This window comes from Haliotis cracherodii, unplaced genomic scaffold (genome assembly GCF_022045235.1).
Source record: "Haliotis cracherodii isolate W230 unplaced genomic scaffold, xgHalCrac1.p SCAF_7, whole genome shotgun sequence".
In the NCBI taxonomy this organism is placed as follows: domain Eukaryota; kingdom Metazoa; phylum Mollusca; class Gastropoda; order Lepetellida; family Haliotidae; genus Haliotis; species Haliotis cracherodii.
In genome coordinates this window covers 17,483,977-17,504,264 of record NW_027266330.1, presented here as the reverse complement: position 1 = coordinate 17,504,264, position 20,288 = coordinate 17,483,977, and the positions used below count along the sequence as shown (strand labels likewise).

Here is a 20,288-nt window from a genome sequence, read left to right as displayed (position 1 = left end):
AGCAAATCAATACATCAGTACATCAATACATCAGTACATCAGTACTTCAATACATCAGTACATCAATACATCAGTACTTCAATACATCAGTACATCAATACAACAGTATATCAGTACATCAGTAAATCAATACATGAGTAAATCAATACATCAGTACGTCAATATATCAGTACTTCAATACATCAGTACATCAATACAACAGTATATCAGTACATCAGTAAATCAATACATGAGTAAATCAATACATCAATACATCAGTACAATACATAAGTACATCAGTAAATGAGTACATGAGTGCATTCTCAACCTGAATTATGTACTCTCCATACAGTGAAACCTTGATATTACAGACAGCACTGTTCAGGGTGCCAACCCCACTCCTCTAGGTACCTGGCATACTGCTTAATTTGTCTTGGTGAAAATCGGGGTTGCCAAACTAACAAGGTCCTCACTATCGAGGTTTCACTATATAAGCCACAGCTAAAAGGTTGGCGAGTACCAGCGGGAAAACCATGTGATCTGCAGATAAGGCCATAATAAATTAACTAGTAGATTTTCACCCCTGCTCACCTCACAACAAAACAACATACTTCGTATTATCTTATTGTCCCTAAGTACACATGTACCTACAGATGACGACTATCACTGTATGTTTCCTTACTGAAATACCCTGAGTGAGTGAGTATGGTTTTATGTCACTATTAGCAATATTCACACCATATCACAGCAGGGGACACCAGAAATGAGCTTCACACATTGTACCCAAGTGGGGAATGGAACCCGGTCTTTGTTGTGACAAGTAAATGAGTGTGCCACTAGGCTACCCCACCTACCCAAATACCCGAATATCCACGCTTAATGTAAATGACATCTGTCAAGAGTAATAGACACAGTTGTTTTTGATGATAAAAAAAACTCAAATATAAGTAACATAGTGGCTTCTTGCAGCACAGTTGTAATTTTGGAATAGAATGTAATAATTAACCTATTGTAGCCCAAATAAACATGACAAAACTTATGGATAGAGGTGTATCAATACAGATTAAAGCTTGGAACAGTACTATCACCCATTAGCATTGTTGATCCTACCTTGAAAACTTATCAACCATTTGAAAGATAGGGAGTTGGGTTTAAGACCGCTTTGAAAAGTACACAACGGCGCGTCAGTTGTGGGACGAAAGCCCAAAGTGATGGAGGTCACAGACGTATGTCACTTTGGGAAACCCATAAGCTCAAGTATGGTGATGACAAACCTAGAAACATAATTTGAGTGAACCGGGTTTTGAACCCACAAGAACCCATAGTTCTCTATCAGGCCCAAGGGACAATTCTGCACAGCGAATTGTGGTGCCTCAGACGACTGGTCCACCCATGCCCCCACCATGTGAAAGAAGGAACGTTTCTATATTTACTATGTTTATCAATGAATATACGTTTCCATGGCAATGGTACAAATGAAGGTAAATGTTAACTAGATGTATACTTGACACTCCATGCTCCCTAAGCCATCAGGCATGTACAAAGCTACATGGTGATGGCGACTACGTATTCCTAGAAAACAGTCAGACATGTTGTGACGTGATAATGAATATCATTGGAATATTAATGAATGGAAATTGGTTAACCCTCATGGAGAATAACAATGGGTAGGTTCCATGGTTCCGTTCTTGTTTCCATGGTAACTGAGGCCATAACCCGGGGCAACAATCATTGTATCCATAGCAACACATGACATCTGGCTTATACATCATGGGAAGTAATCACTGTCAATATTGCCACAAAACAGGTCTGTTAAATATGTTCACACTTGCAACAACACAAAATACACTCTTCGGTGAATTTCCAAACTCCAAAACTTTGACTTCAGCTCCAAGTCGGCCATCTTGTAGGGTTTCTTGCACACTGTTGAGGTGATCACATGACTCGATCATGTGACTTTGGAGTAGATCGTCACATCCATAATTCTCCCTGAAATGAGATAGACAAAATGGTGAAATGGGACACAAGCCAGCAGACAAAAATTATGATTATGATGATGAAAGTCAAGGGCAGATTCAAATAATTATCATTATGATTATTGGAGGTTCCAACAGGGCCACTATCTGCTCAACCTGTTTTCTGAGGCAGACAGCAAGCTGAAGGGTTGTGGTGAGGTCAATGACTTCTACAGTCAATACACAACAGAACATGAACTATTGAACTGCAATACAACAGTGAGTGAGTGAGTGAGTTGGGTTTAACGCCGCTTTTAACAGTATTCCAGTTATATCGCGGCGTGTCAGCTTAATGTGGGAGGAAAGCCTGAAGAGATGCAGGTCTCAGACGTTTACCACTTCGCTGAAACCAACAAGCAAGGGTATGGTGCTGACAAACCTAGAAACATTATCGGGGCGATCCGGTTTACGAACCCACAATCATAGGTTTTTGGCCTGCCCAGGGGACGCAACTCTGCACAGCGAATTACGGCGCCTTGCAATACAACAAAGAAAGCAGTCACAATATAATGAAACCAATGTATTAAAGGTTATAGGGCTGTGTATTGTCCAAAAAACTGTATTGCAAAACATTGTTACACAGATATCTGTTTTGCAATACATATTAGTATGTTTTTGGTGTTTGTTGTTAAACACTGCACTCCGCAATACTCCAGCTACATGGCAGCAGTCTGTAAATTATCAAGTCTGGACCAGACAATCCAGTGATTGACATCATGAGCATTGATTCACGCAATGATATATGATGACATGCACCAACCAAGTCAGCGAGTCTGACCACCCGATCATGTTAGTCGCCTCTTACAACAAGTATAGTCGACTTTTACGTCAAGCATGGGTTGGTGAAGACCTATACTAATGCCGATCTTCACGGGTAGCAATACGTATTACGACATATTTGGAGCTATAGTGTTTGACAGTGATTGCCATTGATTGTACATGCAGATCTTATTTTCTACATACTAAACTAAGTCACCGCCATTTTGTAGTCATGGATACAGGGGAGATAGCAATGAGGGGGGAAATCCTTCCTTGTTTCCGCCGTTTTGTCATTTTGAAGGAATAGCTGTGTGGAGTTTAGGTTAAAAAGTACAAATAATAATGAAACTTGTTTGATATTTTTTACCAAATACAGGAAATGGAAAAATAGTGCAATATGCATTGTTTGAAAATCGTACTGTCATATACCAGTGTACCTGTTGTACTGTGAGTGAGTGAGTATGGTTTTACGCCGCTTTTAGCAATATTCCAGCAATATCACGGCGGGGGACACCAGAAATGGGCTTCACACATTTTACCCATGTCGGGAATCGAACCCGGGTCTTCGGCGTGACGAGCGAACGCTTTAACCACCAGGCTACCCGACCGCCCCTGTTGTAATGTGTATTACCATATCAAGTTATCATTCTCGTTAGATGACTTGTTGGGACTTAACACAGAGCTACAGATAAGCAGCATATTTGCGTTAAATTCCCCCCCAAATTTTCAAAACCACTTACTTTCAATTACCTTGCAAACAGAAACGCATGTATTAAATGAAAAACTCAAATGTATAAAAACAGCTTGCGTAAATACGCAATGAAGCTTTTTCAGCATGCGTACAAAGGAGCTAACTTCCATGACACAATTACCAGCTAATTTGCTTCCCGAGTCAAGCCTATATATTTAGAACAGTTATATATATCTAAAACATTATTTAACTTTTTAATTTTAAAATCTTAAAATGTTCACTAATTTAATAGAGTGACGAATAGATGAGTGAAAAAATATTGCTTACCCAATGAAAAATTTAATAACCCAATTAAAATAGAAAACCTGGAGTTAGAACTCCATTGCTCAAAAAGTTATCTGGAGCTCTGCTTAGCAACAGTTGTTTTACAAACTTGAATCACGGATGTAATGGGCTCAGCTTGTTCTGCAGAACCCAGGATAAATTAGTGGCTTGCCAGGACATATTAACTATAGTAACATGAAAGAATCGGGTGGCCCTTAACTTGTTTTTAGTAGTATATATCACAAAACAGTAAAAGGTGACTGAAACTTGTCACACATACTCAAAATGAGCACAAAGGCAAAAAGATGTCACACTGCATGCGTCACCTTTCATCAGACAAATTCCCCATCATTTCATCCAAACATATCTGACATCCATTTTTTGCTAGCCTACATGTTGTCTCACATTTAAGTCTTACTATATGTTCCTAACATTTCTTAAATTTTTGCTTTTTTGAGTGGACAATTTGAAATAATTCAAGTCACGGATCAGACCATTTCACTTATGCTTTTGGTATTTTTTCAATGTTTTCTCCAAAATCATAAGAATTTATTTCCCAAGCACACCAATCCACACGCCAACATGGCTGTTAAACTTGCCAACACAGCAGCATATCCGACTATCAATGGCGTTCCTTTCCTGTGCTCTGATAACACCAGACATGTAACTCAACCAGATACTGTCTTCCTGTCAACAAATCTGCTTTACTGCACACCCTGCTGGTTTCCTCACAACTATCTTCATCTGCTACAGAAACCAGAGTACATGAAGTCATGCTACCAGTATTTACCCAGAACCACAACCACCTGATAGCAAGGTAAATCCTGGTCGTAAGAATTAACGTAATCAGAAACTGTTCCCCATCCTCGCTCTTAAAGTGGACTTCAAAGACTTCTCACATGACAATTATCAACATGAAAAACATAGGCAAACAATCAAACGATCACAATACCATATATATGTAGAAGGGGTGAGTGAGTGAGTGAGTGAGTGAGTGAGTTTGGTTTTATGCCACTTTTAGCAATAATCGAACAATATAACGGCAGGGGTCACCAGAAATGGGCAACCCATGCATGCCGAAAAAGGCAACTATGCTTGTCGTAAGAGGTGACCAATGGGATTGGCTAGTCAGGCTCGCTGACTTGGTTGATGCATGTCATCGTACCCCAAAGGGACCACTAAATTTAGTTCGTTATAACTGTAGTTCATTATAAGCATATATACAGCTTATACACATATGTCCGGGATTAAAAAATAGGTTTGTTATATCAGTCAGTTTGTTATAAGTGTGTTTGTTATAACCGGAGTTTACTGTATTTTTATTTCATGTAGTGCCATATATTAACATAAATAGCAGGAATTAAAAACAAATTTTCTGATAATCTCAATCATAGTCCACATTTGTGAAATTTAGGATCAGCGAGTCTTTAAACCAAACACTAAGTACATTAAAGGATTCAAAGATATGTTAATGTTTTCAGAAACAGACACGTTTCTCAAAGGGTATGATATAAATAAAACCATGACAATCCACAGGTAATAATAACCATATTTTATTCACAGGGTCAGGATTTCTATTCAAGTCTATCAGGCCTTTACTAACGAGATGTTTAATGAAGAAAAGTAGGTCAAGTACCACAGCATGAGCCTGAAGACAATTTCTGAAATGTGTGAAATATTTCCCACCTGTGAACACCTACACACTTACTACACACTTAGACCATCCAACCTGTTACAGCTGCGGCTGATGTCATAGTGGATGTATTTATTCCACTCCCTAGACGCGATAAAACTCTCATTTGGTATTAACAATACAAGGCCAGAGCAACTTAATCACCTGTTCTATAAATCAGCCTGTCACTCCTTAGCTGTCTTCCCATGCCCCAACACAATATTCTGTAACAGGAAATAATCATGGCTTGGACTCTTAGATCTCAACGTTTACAGTGACAATGACATCTTGACTGTTTGTTCTCCCGATTGCTCCAACAAAGACTTCACCAGCGACTTCACCAGCGACTTCACCAAAAGAAAAAGATATAAGGATAAGGCTCTATACAGAAACACCTTCATGTTTTACTGGGAATGGTATTGTCATGTTTTACTTGGAATGGTATCTTCATGTTTTACTGGGAATGGTATCATTATGTTTTACTAGGAATGGTATCTTCATGTTTTACTGGGAATGGTATTGTCATGTTTTACTTGGAATGGTATCTTCATGTTTTACTGGGAATGGTATCATTATGTTTTACTTGGAATGGTATCTTCATGTTTCACTGGGAATGGTATCATTATGTTTTACTTGGAATGGTATCTTCATGTTTTACTGGGAATGGTATCTTCATGTTTTACTGGGAATGGTATCTTCATGTTTTACTGGGATTGGTATTGTCATGTTTTACTTGGAATGGTATCTTCATGTTTTACTGGGAATGGTATCATTATGTTTTACTTGGAATGGTATCTTCATGTTTTACTGGGAATGGTACCTTCATGTTTTACTGGGAAAGGTATCTTCATGTTTTACTGGGAATGGTACCTTCATGTTTTACTGGGAATGGTACCTTCATGTTTTACTGGGAATGGTATCGTCACGTTTTACTGGGAATGGTATCATCATGTTTTACTGGGAATGGTATCTTCATGTTTTACTGGGAATGGTATCGTCATGTTTTACTGGGAATGGTACCTTCATGTTTTACTGGGAATGGTATCGTCATGTTTTACTGGGAATGGTATCGTCATGTTTTACTGGGAATGGTATCTTCATGTTTTACTTGGAATGGTATCTTCATGTTTTACTGGGAATGGCATCTTCATGTTTTACTGGGAATGGTATCGTCATGTTTTACTGGGAATGGTATCTTCATGTTTTACTGGGAATGGTATCATCATGTTTTACTGGGAATGGTATCTTCATGTTTTACTGGGAATGGTATCGTCATGTTTTACTTGGAATGGTATCTTCATGTTTTACTGGGAATGGTATCGTCATGTTTTACTGGGAATGGTATTGTCATGTTTTACTGGGAATGGTATCTTCATGTTTTACTGGGAATGGTATTGTCATGTTTTACTGGGAATGGTATCATCATGTTTTACTTGGAATGGTATCATTATGTTTTACTGGGAATGGTATCTTCATGTTTTACTGGGAATGGTATCGTCATGTTTTACTGGGAATGGTATCATTATGTTTTACTGGGAATGGTATCATCATGTTTTACTGGGAATGGTATCTTCATGTTTTACTGGGAATGGTATCATCATGTTTTACTGGGAATGGTATCTTCATGTTTTACTGGGAATGGTATCATCATGTTTTACTGGGAATGGTATCTTCATGTTTTACTGGGAATGGTATCATCATGTTTTACTGGGAATGGTATCATCATGTTTTACTGGGAATGGTATCTTCATGTTTTACTGGGAATGGTATCATCATGTTCTACTGGGAATGGTATCATTATGTTTCACTGGGAATGGTAACTTCCTGTTTTACTGGGAATGGTATTCTTCGACTGACTGTGGACAATATGGACAGACTGTGGACAATATGGACTGACTGTGGACAAAAGGACTAACTGTGGACAATTTGGACTGACTATGGACAATATGGACTGACTGTGGACAATATGGACTGACTGTGGACAATACATTTAGACTGTGGACAATATGGACTGACTATGGACAATATGGACTGACTGTGGACAATATTGACTAGCTGTGGACAATATAGACTGACTGTGGACAATATGGACTGACTGTGGACAATATGGACTGACTATGGACAATACATTTAGACTGTGGACAATACATTTAGACTGTGGACAATATGGACTGACTGTGGACAATACAGATAGACTGTGGACAATATGGACTGACTATGGACAATATGGGCTGACTGTGGACAATATGGACTGACTATGGACAATACATTTAGACTGTGGACAATATGGACTGACTGTGGACAATATGGACTGACTATGGACAATACATTTAGACTGTGGACAATACATTTAGACTATGGACAATATGGACTGACTGTGGACAATACATTTAGACTGTGGACAATATGGACCAGGAGGGTTAAAAATACACCCAAATTACCATATATCTGTGGAAATGAGTTACAAAGACAACTGTTTAAGACAATTTGCTAACAAACCATTGACATTCCACTTAAAACTGTTACATACCGCAACTGGCCATAATATCTGGCTTGACAGCATATTCACAGCCATCAAGTCTTAACAGGCTACCACAGTCACAGGCTATGTCTCAAACCTGTGACAAACACAGCACGGATGTGGCCAGGAATATACCGGGATGCGACCAGGATATTAGTATTCCCTCTGCCCCTTGTCTCCCCAGTAAACAAATTCAGACTTGACACATGCTCAACAATTTGCATTTCCAATTATACACATCTACGCAAGTCTCAATCAGCCATTGTGGGCAGCTCGCTATAGCATATGCTAATCAGGCACCGCATTTACCTGCCTTTCACAAGTTTATAGGCCTAAATGACTTCTTTTAAATGCTTTCATTTCCTGCAGTTGACATACACATCACAGGCTTTCTTCACAGCGGCCCAAGTAAGCACTGAACCAACTCATAGGAGTGAGTGAGTGAGTGAGTTGGGTTTAACGCCGCTTTTAACAGTATTCCAGTTATATCGCGGCGTGTCAGCTTAATGTGGGAGGAAAGCCCGAAGTGATGCAGGTCTTAGACGTTTACCACTTCGTTGAAACCCACGAGCACGGGTATGGTGCTGACAAACCTAGAAACATAATCGGGGCGAACCGGGATTCGAACCCACAATCATAGGTTTCTGGCGTGCCCAAGGGACGCAACTCTGCACAGCGAATGGCGGCGCCTTAGACGACTGGGCCACCCGTGCCCCCAACTCATAGGAGCTGTGGACCTGTGAAGATCAGGGTTAGAATGGTCTTCAGCAACCTGTGCTTGCTGTAAATGGTGACTATGATTAATGTAAGAGGCAACTAAAGGGATCGGGTGGTCAGGCTTGTATCCCAATTGCGTGGTATATTGCTGAATATCTTTAAAGAACAAACAAACCGATATAGGATATGTGTCCAGGAGTTAATACTGCAGTGTATGTATGTTCCTCATCTCAGTTTCTCTCTGAATCCTGTCAAACCACCTGTCCTCCCAAACTTTCGCCACCCTGTCTTTTCCACCCCTCTTGTCTCCCCCACCTCTCCTGTCTCCCCCACCTCTCCTGTCTCCCCCACCCCTCCTGTCTCCCCCACCCCTCCTGTCTCCCTCACCCCTCCTGTCTCCCCCACCCCTCCTGTCTCCCTCACCCCTCCTGTCTCCCTCACCCCTCCTGTCTCCCTCACCCCTCCTGTCTCCCCCACCTCTCCTGTCTCCCCCACCCCTCCTGTCTCCCCCACCCCTCCTGTCTCCCCCACCCCTCCTGTCTCCCTCACCCCTCCTGTCTCCCCCACCCCTCCTGTCTCCCCCACCCCTCCTGTCTCCCTCACCCCTCCTGTCTCCCCACCCCTCCTGTCTCCCCCACCCCTCCTGTCTCCCTCACCCCTCCTGTCTCCCCCACCCCTCCTGTCTCCCCCACCCCTCCTGTCTCCCCCACCCCTCCTGTCTCCCCCACCCCTCCTGTCTCCCCCACCCCTCCTGTCTCCCTCACCCCTCCTGTCTCCCCCACCCCTCCTGTCTCCCCCACCCCTCCTGTCTCCCTCACCCCTCCTGTCTCCCCCACCCCTCCTGTCTCCCCCACCCCTCCTGTCTCCCTCACCCCTCCTGTCTCCCTCACCCCTCCTGTCTCCCCCACCCCTCCTGTCTCCCCCACCCCTCCTGTCTCCCTCACCCCTCCTGTCTCCCTCACCCCTCCTGTCTCCCCCACCCCTCCTGTCTCCCTCACCTCTCCTGTCTCCCCCACCCCTCCTGTCTCCCCCACCTCTCCTGTCTCCCCCACCCCTCCTGTCTCCCCCACCCCTCCTGTCTCCCTCACCCCTCCTGTCTCCCCCACCCCTCCTGTCTCCCTCACCCCTCTGGTCTCCCTCACCCCTCTGGTCTCCCACCCCCTATCCTGTCTCCCTCTCCCTCCCCCCAAAAAATAATAATCCTGTCTCCCCCACCTATCCTGTCTGGATCCCAACTCATCCTGTTTCCCAAACACTCCTGTCGCACCTACCTCTTCAGAAACCCATGCTTGCCGTAAAAGGCAACTATGCTTGTCGTAAGAGGTGACTTACGGGATCGGGTGGTCAGGCTCGCTGACTTTGTTGATGCATGTCATCGTATCCCAATTGCGTGGATCGATGCTCATGGTGTCAATCATTGGATTCTCTGGTACAGACTCGATTATTGTCGTCTTATAGCTTGAATATTGCTGAGTGCGGCGTTAAACAACAAACCAACCAACCAACCTCTCTCCCCCAACCAACCTATTTCCCTCACCCCTCCTGTCTCCCTACCCCCCTGTCTCCCCTAACTGTCCTTTCTCCCTACCCCCCTGTCTCCCCTAACCCTCCTGTCTCCCTACCCCCTGTCTCCCCTAACTGTCCTTTCTCCCTACCCCCCTGTCTCCCCTAACTGTCCTTTCTCCCTACCCCCCTGTCTCCCCTAACTGTCCTTTCTCCCTACCCCCGTCTCCCCTAACCCTCCTGTCTCCCTACCCCCTGTCTCCCCTAACTGTCCTTTCTCCCTACCCCCCTGTCTCCCCTAACTGTCCTTTCTCCCTACCCCCCTGTCTCCCCTAACCCTCCTGTCTCCCTACCCCCTGTCTCCCCTAACTGTCCTTTCTCCCTACCCCCCTGTCTCCCCTAACCCTCCTGTCTCCCTACCCCCCTGTCTCCCCTAACTGTCCTGTCTCCCCTAACCCTCCTGTCTCCCCTACCCCTCCTGTCTCACTACCCCCCTGTCTCCCCTAACTGTCCTGTCTCCCCTACCCCTCCTGTCTCACTACCCCACTACTGTCTCCCCTAACTGTCCTGTCTCCCCTAACTGTCCTGTCTCCCCACCCCCCTCCTGTCTCCCCTAACTGTCCTGTCTCACTACCCCTCCTGTCTCCCCTAACTGTCCTGTCTCCCCACCCCCCTCCTGTCTCCCCTAACTGTCCTGTCTCACTACCCTTCCTGTCTCCCCTAACTGTCCTGTCTCCCCACCCCCCTCCTGTCTCCCCTAACTGTCCTGTCTCCCCACCCCCCTCCTGTCTCCCCCTTGTCTGTCCAGCATACCTGCCCCATGTACACATCACTTTGTGATTTGCCTACAAAGCCTGGTGTGGCAGGCAATCTAAGGCATCCATCAATCTGGCCCCTGTACAAACAGATCCCACATTGCCTGGTCTGACACAGGACTGACAAGACAACAAGGTCAACCCACAGTGTGGTCATCACACATACCATACGGGATCATGGGTCAGTGCCTCACCTCATTCAGTGTTGCATGGAGTGTCTGACCAACCGATGACCAACCCTGGCCATGCTGGACACCAGGCTGCCTCGGGGCAGTATCTCCATGGCACAGTGACAGATATAATAACTGCCACAAATCATTCAATGACTAAAAATCCTTGGGCAAAACCTCCCATTACATTTTAAAATACAATTTATGCCACTTTTAGCTCACCTGTCATATATTGAACAACTTATACAATTTGCGAAAACAGACACTTAAGATCAGTAGTAGGATCATTTATCTAACATCAGGTCTTTTTTTTAAATTAGTCATTGTCTAAGATCATATCAGTAATTAATTACAAAAAATAAACATAACATTTCCGATAGATGAATATCTGACAATTTTCCATTGGCATTGAGGTGACTTCTTGATAAAGGTACACACCCCTCATGTCATGCACGAAGAGTTCAAGATATCTACTCCAAGCTTGTTGTAAGAGCTGATCAAAATAGGGGTTTAGAGATGACAACTACGGGATTGCTGGACTCTGCTGTACGATCGATAAATTAGTCATTTAAAAAAAAGTAGAAAAAAAGACTATCTCCCCTATTTTAAGATAATCTGATATAGGATTTATATTATTTGCTGTTGAAAGAGCTGATCAAACTAAGGGTTGAGAGATGACAGCTACAGGATTGCTGGACTCAGCTGTATTGAATACTTAACTTGAGTTGAACATAAACCATTCTCTCACATGACCACAAAGTCTGAAGTATATTAACGGTATCCACGGCTAGTGGTGTCACAGATGCCTGAATCAATGAAATATTGCAAAATTTTATGTGACGATATACTATGCAATACGCCTGCTGATGTATCGATTTTCAAACTGTAATATTTATGAAGTTCAGTAATAATCCAGGATCATACTAGATCTACTTATGCTAGCATTACCCTGCTGCGTATGTACCATAATTCCACATCTGAATGCCTAACACTGTTGGAAGGACCATCAGTTCAACTGTCGCTAACTGGTTGACAGAATCAACAAACTGTTTGACAGCAACAACCTCGTGTTAGCCGTGACACAATCTTACACTTTATTTCTTCTTGTTCTCGAGTCACACCACACTTTTATCACCATCCTGTTATTGTCCATATATGATGCCAATATCATAAAATTGTTCCGCTTCACGGTCGATAAATTAGTCATTTAAAAAAAAGTAGAAAAAAAACTATCTCCCCTATTTTAAGATAATCTGATATAGGATTTATATTATTTGCTGTTGAAAGAGCTGATCAAACTAAGGGTTGAGAGATGACAACTACGGGATTGCTGGACTCTGCTGTACGATCGATAAATTAGTCATTTAAAAAAAAGTAGAAAAAAGACTATCTCCCCTATTTTAAGATACATCATTTTCAATTGAGTGTAGTGTTATTAAGTGGAATAATATTATTGACTGAGCTTAGGAGACCGGACAGCATTTTACTTAACTCGGGCTTCAACTAGTGGCTAGAGTCAAAGACTGATGAAGTAGTATTGCTACGTGACAACTAGATCCGGAAGGACATAGCCATGATGGAAGGGGTGGAAAGACATTTGGCTTCATCATGTTAATGTAACTTGATATTTTTCCGCAGGACTTAATCCATTATATTGATATTTCAATTAAATAGTGCAGCCATAAAAACAGGTTTAATAAATATTAATACCAGGAAATGAAAAAAGAAACTGAAAACAGGGGGATAATTTATTCAACCTTAGCATTGCACTTCTATCAAACTTCAAAGCCAGAGAATAATTAGTCACGGTCATCTGCTGAATCGGATTCCAAGCCAAAAATAGTGAAGAATATTAGATGAACAGGACACTAAAAATGAGGGGTGACACCGGGTGATTGAAAAAAGATTCACTCCACCAGTAGCCCCCACGACTCACAGAATTTGCCGCAGCAAACAATTATTCATCAGCACAATGTAAATGTGTGTTTCTTTTTCGATAGCTACACACCTTGAAATAATTCTTTGATAACATATCATATGAATCTTTTCATCAGTTTGTTTGCTTTGTTTTTCATAGGTCCAGCCTTAAGTCTAAAGGTTCATTGATCCAGGTCTCAATGATTTTTCCACGCCTTCCTGGTAACACACAGATCTGACACATTTTGATACGAAAATATCCAATAAACTCCAAAGCAAGTCTACAATACTGGCCAAGTCTAGATTTCTTTCAGACTGAAAATATAGAGATTATCTGGGACCCTGTCTATTAAATATCTAAGGACAAATTAACCAAAAGAAGTTTCAAATATTTTCATTTCAGAGACTACATAAAGTATATATTCTTGAATGAAAGTATTATCAAAACATCTGTATTTACCACCCAGACTATACAAAACCCCTAGGGTTAGAACACATACATCTCATCACTATTTAACATGTTAAAACAACACAAACTCTCCAAAAAAGACGTAATGTAAAACAACTTGTCAGTTTTAAGTCCTGTTCTAACAGTTGAGACCTGCATCACAGCTTAGCACATATAGTGTAATTAGTTGGTGACATTTTTGCTAAGTGAGTGAGTGAGTTGAGTTTAATACCACTTTGAACAGTATTTCACTGATATCACAGCATTCACAGCAAAATGCAGCGTCAATTCTCAAAAATAAATAAGTCAACAATAATAACTTGACAGCTTCTATATTCATTAACACACAAAAACCTATAGACATCAATACACTGTGCAACAATGCAACACACACCGGCCCATTCCATTATCAGCCAATCAGGTAACAGTAGACAAGTAGTAGGCATGGCCGTTATATTTTTCAGTTTATGGAAACACAAACTGACAAGATTTTGCTTGGTTAACAGTGTTAGAAAATGGCACTAGTCCTATAGCCTTTGCCAAACTGCCCAATAGTTAAGGTATCATAAGTAGGTTTCACCGAAGTGTTAACGTCTGTGACCTGCATCACTTCGGGCTTTCCTCCCACATTAAGATGACACGCCGTGATATAACTGGAATACTGTTAAAAGTGGGGTTAAACCAAACTCACTCACTCACTCACTCACTCACTCACTCACTCACTTAATAATATGACAAACCAAGAAAAAAAGTATTACTTCTTTGTAAGCCCATATTTAACCTTTCACATTGCCAGGACCTTCCATGCCGTACCATGCAAACGGCCATATATTTTACACAAGTAATTTGCAATGTGCTATGAATTACATCTTATGGGTTTATGGGTTTTAACATAGTCAAATGAAAATTTTGACTTTCTCTAAAAAAACGCTTCAAATGGTCATGGGGATTTTACAATATTTTCCAGAAATGACTATTTTTTATTGTTTATTTTTATATATCTGCTGTACCCTTGAGTGAGATGTTAATACACATATCAGTCTGTCCGGCTTCTAACTACTAATACACACCTGGAAACAGTTTAGCACAGTAAGTAGTTCTGACTGACAAAAACATCTTGCATCAGATGACTCATTAAACATATGACCGGAAGCATTTGGGATGAAAATCATGTCAAATATACAGGATTCCAGTGTAATGTGAAATCCTCAAATTAAACATTCTCTACAATCTTAAACATGTTCATTTCTAGTCCCCAATCCCCCAAAACAGGATAGATATATCAAAAATCACTAAACTACTAAAATATTTTGCACCTTCAAAACATGGCAAGCGTGACTAGCCCATTGAGCTATAATCCTAACATGCCTTTGGGTACACTGCCGTTATCACTATTCCGGCTAGTACACTTGCTAGGTTAATTTCTACATGTATGTACTGTAGTTTAGTAAAGTTCTTCAGTCAGTAAAGGAACATGGCCTTCAATGAACATCTTCAAAAGTGTCCTAATTTCATGCCATGCTTCTGGATCATTTAGTTATACAGAAATAGCCCACGTCTACTTTCTTGTCTCCCAATATGATTACCGGCATAAATATTTAACTTCAAGACAACGAGCCAGACCATTCATATATTGAGCTAATTCTATGTTTGTCCTTAGGGCTGCAAATGAAAGAAATGTCTTATATTCCTCTGAGCTGATGTATCCCATTTCTCTGACTTTCATCAGTTCTTGAGAACTTTGTTTCAAGCATGTGTAGGGTTTTGAGTGAGTGAGTTGGGTTTAATTAAGTTTAAAACAATATTTCAGTCACATCATGGCATGTGAGCTTCATCTGGGAGGAAAGGCCGAAGTGATGCAGGTCTTAGAAGTTTACCACTTCTATGGGGCAAATTGCTATACTTTAGGTGATTTGGCCACACACAAAAACACAGACAGAGACACAGAGACACATACACAGACACACACAGACACAGACACACACAGACACAGAGACACAGACACAGACACAGACAGACAGACACAAACACACACACACACACACACACACACACACACACACACACACACACAGAGGAAAAAGGACCACAATTTAATGTCGTGCCTCCCTGTTTTTTCCCGACTAGATAGAGAAAATTGAAGCATGTACTATGTATGTACCATACTAATTGATGCCTTCTTATTGTCCCATCTTAATAAATAGCTTCTGTGGCAATGAATTATTAATTGAATATAGATGAAGAAAGACAAGTTATATGGATGAACAACTTCTTTATTACAATTAGTGCACTAATTGTAATAAAGAAGTTGTTCATCCATAGAACTTGTCTTTCTTCATCACACCAACTTCTAAATGCCACTGAAAGAAGTGAGTATAGATACTCTTAATTTGTATCGATGCAGCATCAACATTAAACATTTACCGACACGTCAACATCAGGCTCTACTCTGACAGTGTTATCCATTGGTTGCTGCTGTGGTACTTGACTCTAGGGATCCCTAAGGTTGAAGTCATCTTGAGACTCTTGGAAACAGGAGAAGATGATGAGGAGTGGGAGGGCGTGGCGTGCCCCATATGCATGATAAGCCCAAGTGTTGACCGTTTGTTTGTATAGCACAAAATTTGCCATAACCTGCCAGGCACTATTATAAACTGAATGGGTTCTGTCACAAAGACTGTTCAGTGTCCCGGGCTTTCAAATATGTATCAAAGTGTGCAAGACCTGTTTCATTGCTCCCAAGCTGACACTTCTTTTAGTTATATTCATATCTAAAGGTCACAAACTTGTCTAAAGCAGAAAATATACAAAGTGGTTTAGGGGGGATTCTGAAGATATATTTTGTTGCAGAAAAATAAGAGATTTTATTGTAAAAATTGGAATTTGAAAAAAAAAACACCTCCACCCCTCAAATCTGGATGGTTAGTGAGTTGGGGTTAACACCGCTTTTAACAGTATTCCAGTTATGTCATGGCATGTTAGCTTAATGTGGGAAGAAAGCCCGAAGTGATGTAGGTCTCAGATGTTTACCACTTCTGTGAAACCCACGAGCACAGGTATGGTGCTGACAAACCTAGAAACATAATCCGGGCGAACTGGGATTCAAACCCACAATCATAGGTTTCTGGAGTGCCCAAGGGACGCAACTCTGTACAGAGAATCGTGGCGCCTTAGAAGACTGGGCTACCCGTGCCCCCCTCTCCAACCTTGAACCATTCTTGCCAAACAACAGAGACTCTATGCCAGCACCTCACTCTAACCTTGAACCAGAAAATGCCACAACATCGTAAGTCGTGAATTTCATCTGCTTCGCCACACCTATGATGTATCCCTTCACAGACAAACACTCATTATCTTTATCTAGGACTAGTTGTCAGGAATATTCCCTCAAGTGTAAATACATCCACGATGAAGGCCAGTGAGAGATACATTCAGGAAATGCTTGTCACACAACTAGTGTTTACATAACTAGCTCTGTAAGCAGGCTTCAGTTGAATGTGTGCTTCTGGCCCACACTGAAGGCAGGGAGTGATGCTGGCTGTCACCTCACACCAAAGAATCACAAAATATTTTATATGCTTATACTGAAGTCTTGATCAGCTGGGCATTAATTGTTTGATTGTTTGTTGTTTAACGCCGCACTCAGCAATATTCCAGCTATACAACGTCAGTCTCTAAATAATCAAGTCTGGATCAGACAATCCAGTGATTGACATCATGAGCATCGATCCACACACTTTTTGGATACAATGACATGCATCAGCCAAGACTGTGAGCCTGACCACCCAAACCCGTAAGTCGCCATTTAGGGGGCGGTCGGGTAGCCTAGTGGTTAAAGAGTTCGTTTGTCACGCTGAAGACCCGGGTTCGATTCCCGATATGGGTACAATGTGTGAAGCCCATTTCTGGTGTCCCCCGCCGTGATATTGCTGGAATATAGCTAAAAGCGGCATAAAACCATACTCACTCCCAAATCACCTCTTTCGACAGATTTAAAAGAAAGAGCTGAGTTAATTACTGCTACTGCTAGCCAGCAAATGCTCCAGGAAGTGGATCGTACAGCAGTTCAAGTCCCTGTTTCACAATTCATAAAGATTAAGCTCTGTGTCAGACTGAAGGCAGTCTTAGGCAATTCCTAAACTAAATTAACATCTAAATGGTGTGACTGATAGTATCTTAATGAAAATGTTTCTATTTCCCGATGAGAGAAAACCCTCACAAACCAGATGTTTGAAACATTGAAAGAAATAAGACATGATCACTTTACACACTTAGGTCAGAATATTTTCTGCATATCAAAATCATACAGTGAATAAAGTTGTTGAGGAAAGGGTAAGTGATACTGGATTTTCTCTACATTCGATGATCATGTGGCCAAGTGACCAAGTGACCAAGGACCAAATGGCTACTGTCGAACTCATCAGGGAACGCCGCACTCAGCAATATTCCAGTTATATGATGGCGGTCTGTAAATAATCGAGTCTGGACCAGACCATTTAATGATTGACATCATAGTCGCCTTTTGTGGCAAGCATGGGTTGCTGAAGACCTATTCTACAGATGGCGGAGATCTGGGTAGATCTGGGTGGTGGAGATTTGGGTGGTGGAGATCTGGGTAGATCTGGGTGGTGGAGATCTGGGTGGTGGAGATTTGGGTGGTGGAGATCTGGGTAGATCTGGGTGGTGGAGATTTGGGTGGTGGAGATTTGGGTGGTGGAGATCTGGGTAGATCTGGGTGGTGGAGATCTGGGTGGTGGAGATCTGGGTAGATCTGGGTGGTGGAGATCTGGGTGGTGGAGATCTGGGCGGTGGAGATCTGGGTGGTGGAGATCTGGGTTGTCCTATCTGGGGTACTATTGCAATACAATTGCTATAGTGAAATAGTCCCAATAGTCAGCCCTCGTACTCAACTGGAATGCTGTATCCGGGGAGACGAGACACGCCATCAGCATTGACTGCTAACTCAACAGATCCACTGCACTAGTTGTGTGAGAGACGCGTGTAATACCCAGCATAATGGGTTAACAGGCGGTAGTTGGGGTCCAATCAGCTGATCCTATCTCGCAGATAATGTCGTCATTACCACCATGGTGAAATGACCCAACCGCAGATCCAATTATACTAATTTGTTGAAGCTAGTAAAGTCAAAATAAGGAGATTCCAGCCACTATGTCAATTTTTTTCCTGACTTGTTCCAATATCCACTGAAGTATCATTCTCTCTTTGTGTCAGTAATGATTGGGACAAGTGTAGGTGCTATGCAGTATTAGCTTATTTGGATCACCATATAATACAGACACTGACTACTTTCCTTGATAGTCAGATCCTTTCAACTGGCAAACCTGCTTCCATTGAATCATACTCGAACTCCCTGAACCTCAATTGAAACATAATCTGATTTAATCGAAAAAAAATAATTATGCTTCAGACTTTTGAAAAAAAAAATTGCCTGCCACAAAAATTACATCGTTGCAGGCTCAGTTTAAAAAAAATAAAATATCTGGTTCTCGATACAAAATCCGAGGTCCCCCAGAATATCAAATGGTCGGTGCCTAAGTAAGTTGGTCCCCTCCATCCCACTCGTATCCCCCATCATCCTACTCGTATCCCCCATGGGGGGGGTCTTTAGCAAGTAGGTCAACTCGATCCTATACGTATCCCCCATGGGGGTTCCTTACCTTGTACAGGCTTGTAAGGCCTTTTCAGAAAGGGGTCAAATGTAATAAATGTTTTATAGTAAACTTTCTTAGTACAGTACAAATTCTTGTACTTTTTGGGGTGAAGTCCAATCCAGGATTCCAACCCATACTTTTCAGACTTAACACCTAAACACCAGCACAAAATACCCACTCAAGACCTACAAAAAGTACTAAAATTAGAACTTTACAAAGAGTAATCCCAGATTGAACATGTGTTACATAGAATCCCTGTCCATTCCCTCATAGGGGTTCTTTAGTAAGATTATTTGTTAGTTGTTTAATGCCACACTCTTGAGACAATTGAGTGATCGATATCATGGGCATTGATCCACACAATTGGGATCGATGACATGCATCAACCAAATCTGAGAGCCTGACCGCCCTATCCTGCTAGTCACCTCTTGCGACAAGCATGGGTTGCTGGAGACCCATTCTTACTGAGACCTTTGTGAGTGAGTGAGTGAGTGAGTGAATCAAATCCCAACCTACTTCACACTATAGCCAATAATAACCAGCTTGATCAACATGATCAATTATATTGAGTAGTTTTTTAAATAATTTGAACACCAAACAAGACAGTGAGTGAGTGAGTGAATATGGTTTTACGCCGCTTTTAGCAATATTCCAGCAATATCACGGCAGGGGACACCAGAAATGGACTTCACACATTGTATCCATGTTGGGAATCGAACCCGGGTCTTCAGCGTGACAAGCGAACGCTTTAACCTCAAGGCTACCCGACCGCCCCCCAAACAAGACAGGCAGGCAGGTGACCCATAAGTGTTGCCTGCCCATCTTCAAAGTTACCTGCCCGCATTCAGAAATGATACATTTTGAAAAATCACATAAAAATTCTGAAAAAAAACGCGTCTTGATTCAGTTGAAATAATGCAAACAACTACGTGAGAATGGCAAGAGTCAACAGTAGATGATAAATCCCCCGGCCCCATCCATAGCAAAAGGCAGCACTTAAGCCCCTGGTTAATACATGACAGACCAGATGATGACTATAATAAATCTGAATAAAATTGAAAACGTAAGCAGTCTTAAAATTATCT

At 41.9% G+C, this 20,288-nt stretch overlaps 2 protein-coding genes across 3 annotated transcripts in view; one reads left to right on the top strand and one right to left on the bottom strand.

Moving 5' to 3' along the window:
- Nucleotides 1–302: 302 nt before the first annotated feature.
- Nucleotides 303–20,288, bottom strand: part of LOC139447232 (ras-related protein Rap-2c-like) — a 33,907-nt gene continuing 13,921 nt past the window's right edge. For both annotated transcript variants that reach the window (XM_071228490.1, XM_071228489.1), the window contains one exon: nucleotides 303–1,968. The gene's annotated coding sequence lies outside the window, so the exon portion shown is untranslated. The remainder of the gene's footprint in view (nucleotides 1,969–20,288) is intronic.
- Nucleotides 8,893–10,005, top strand: LOC139448709 (uncharacterized). The gene has a single exon (XM_071230257.1). It carries the CDS (start codon nucleotides 8,893–8,895, stop codon nucleotides 10,003–10,005), a length of 1,113 nt encoding a protein of 370 aa, XP_071086358.1.

Excerpts from the sequence above, each read along its gene's own strand:
- LOC139448709 (XM_071230257.1), top strand. The coding sequence starts at position 8,893 with ATGTATGTTCCTCATCTCAGTTTCTCTCTGAATCCTGTCAAACCACCT.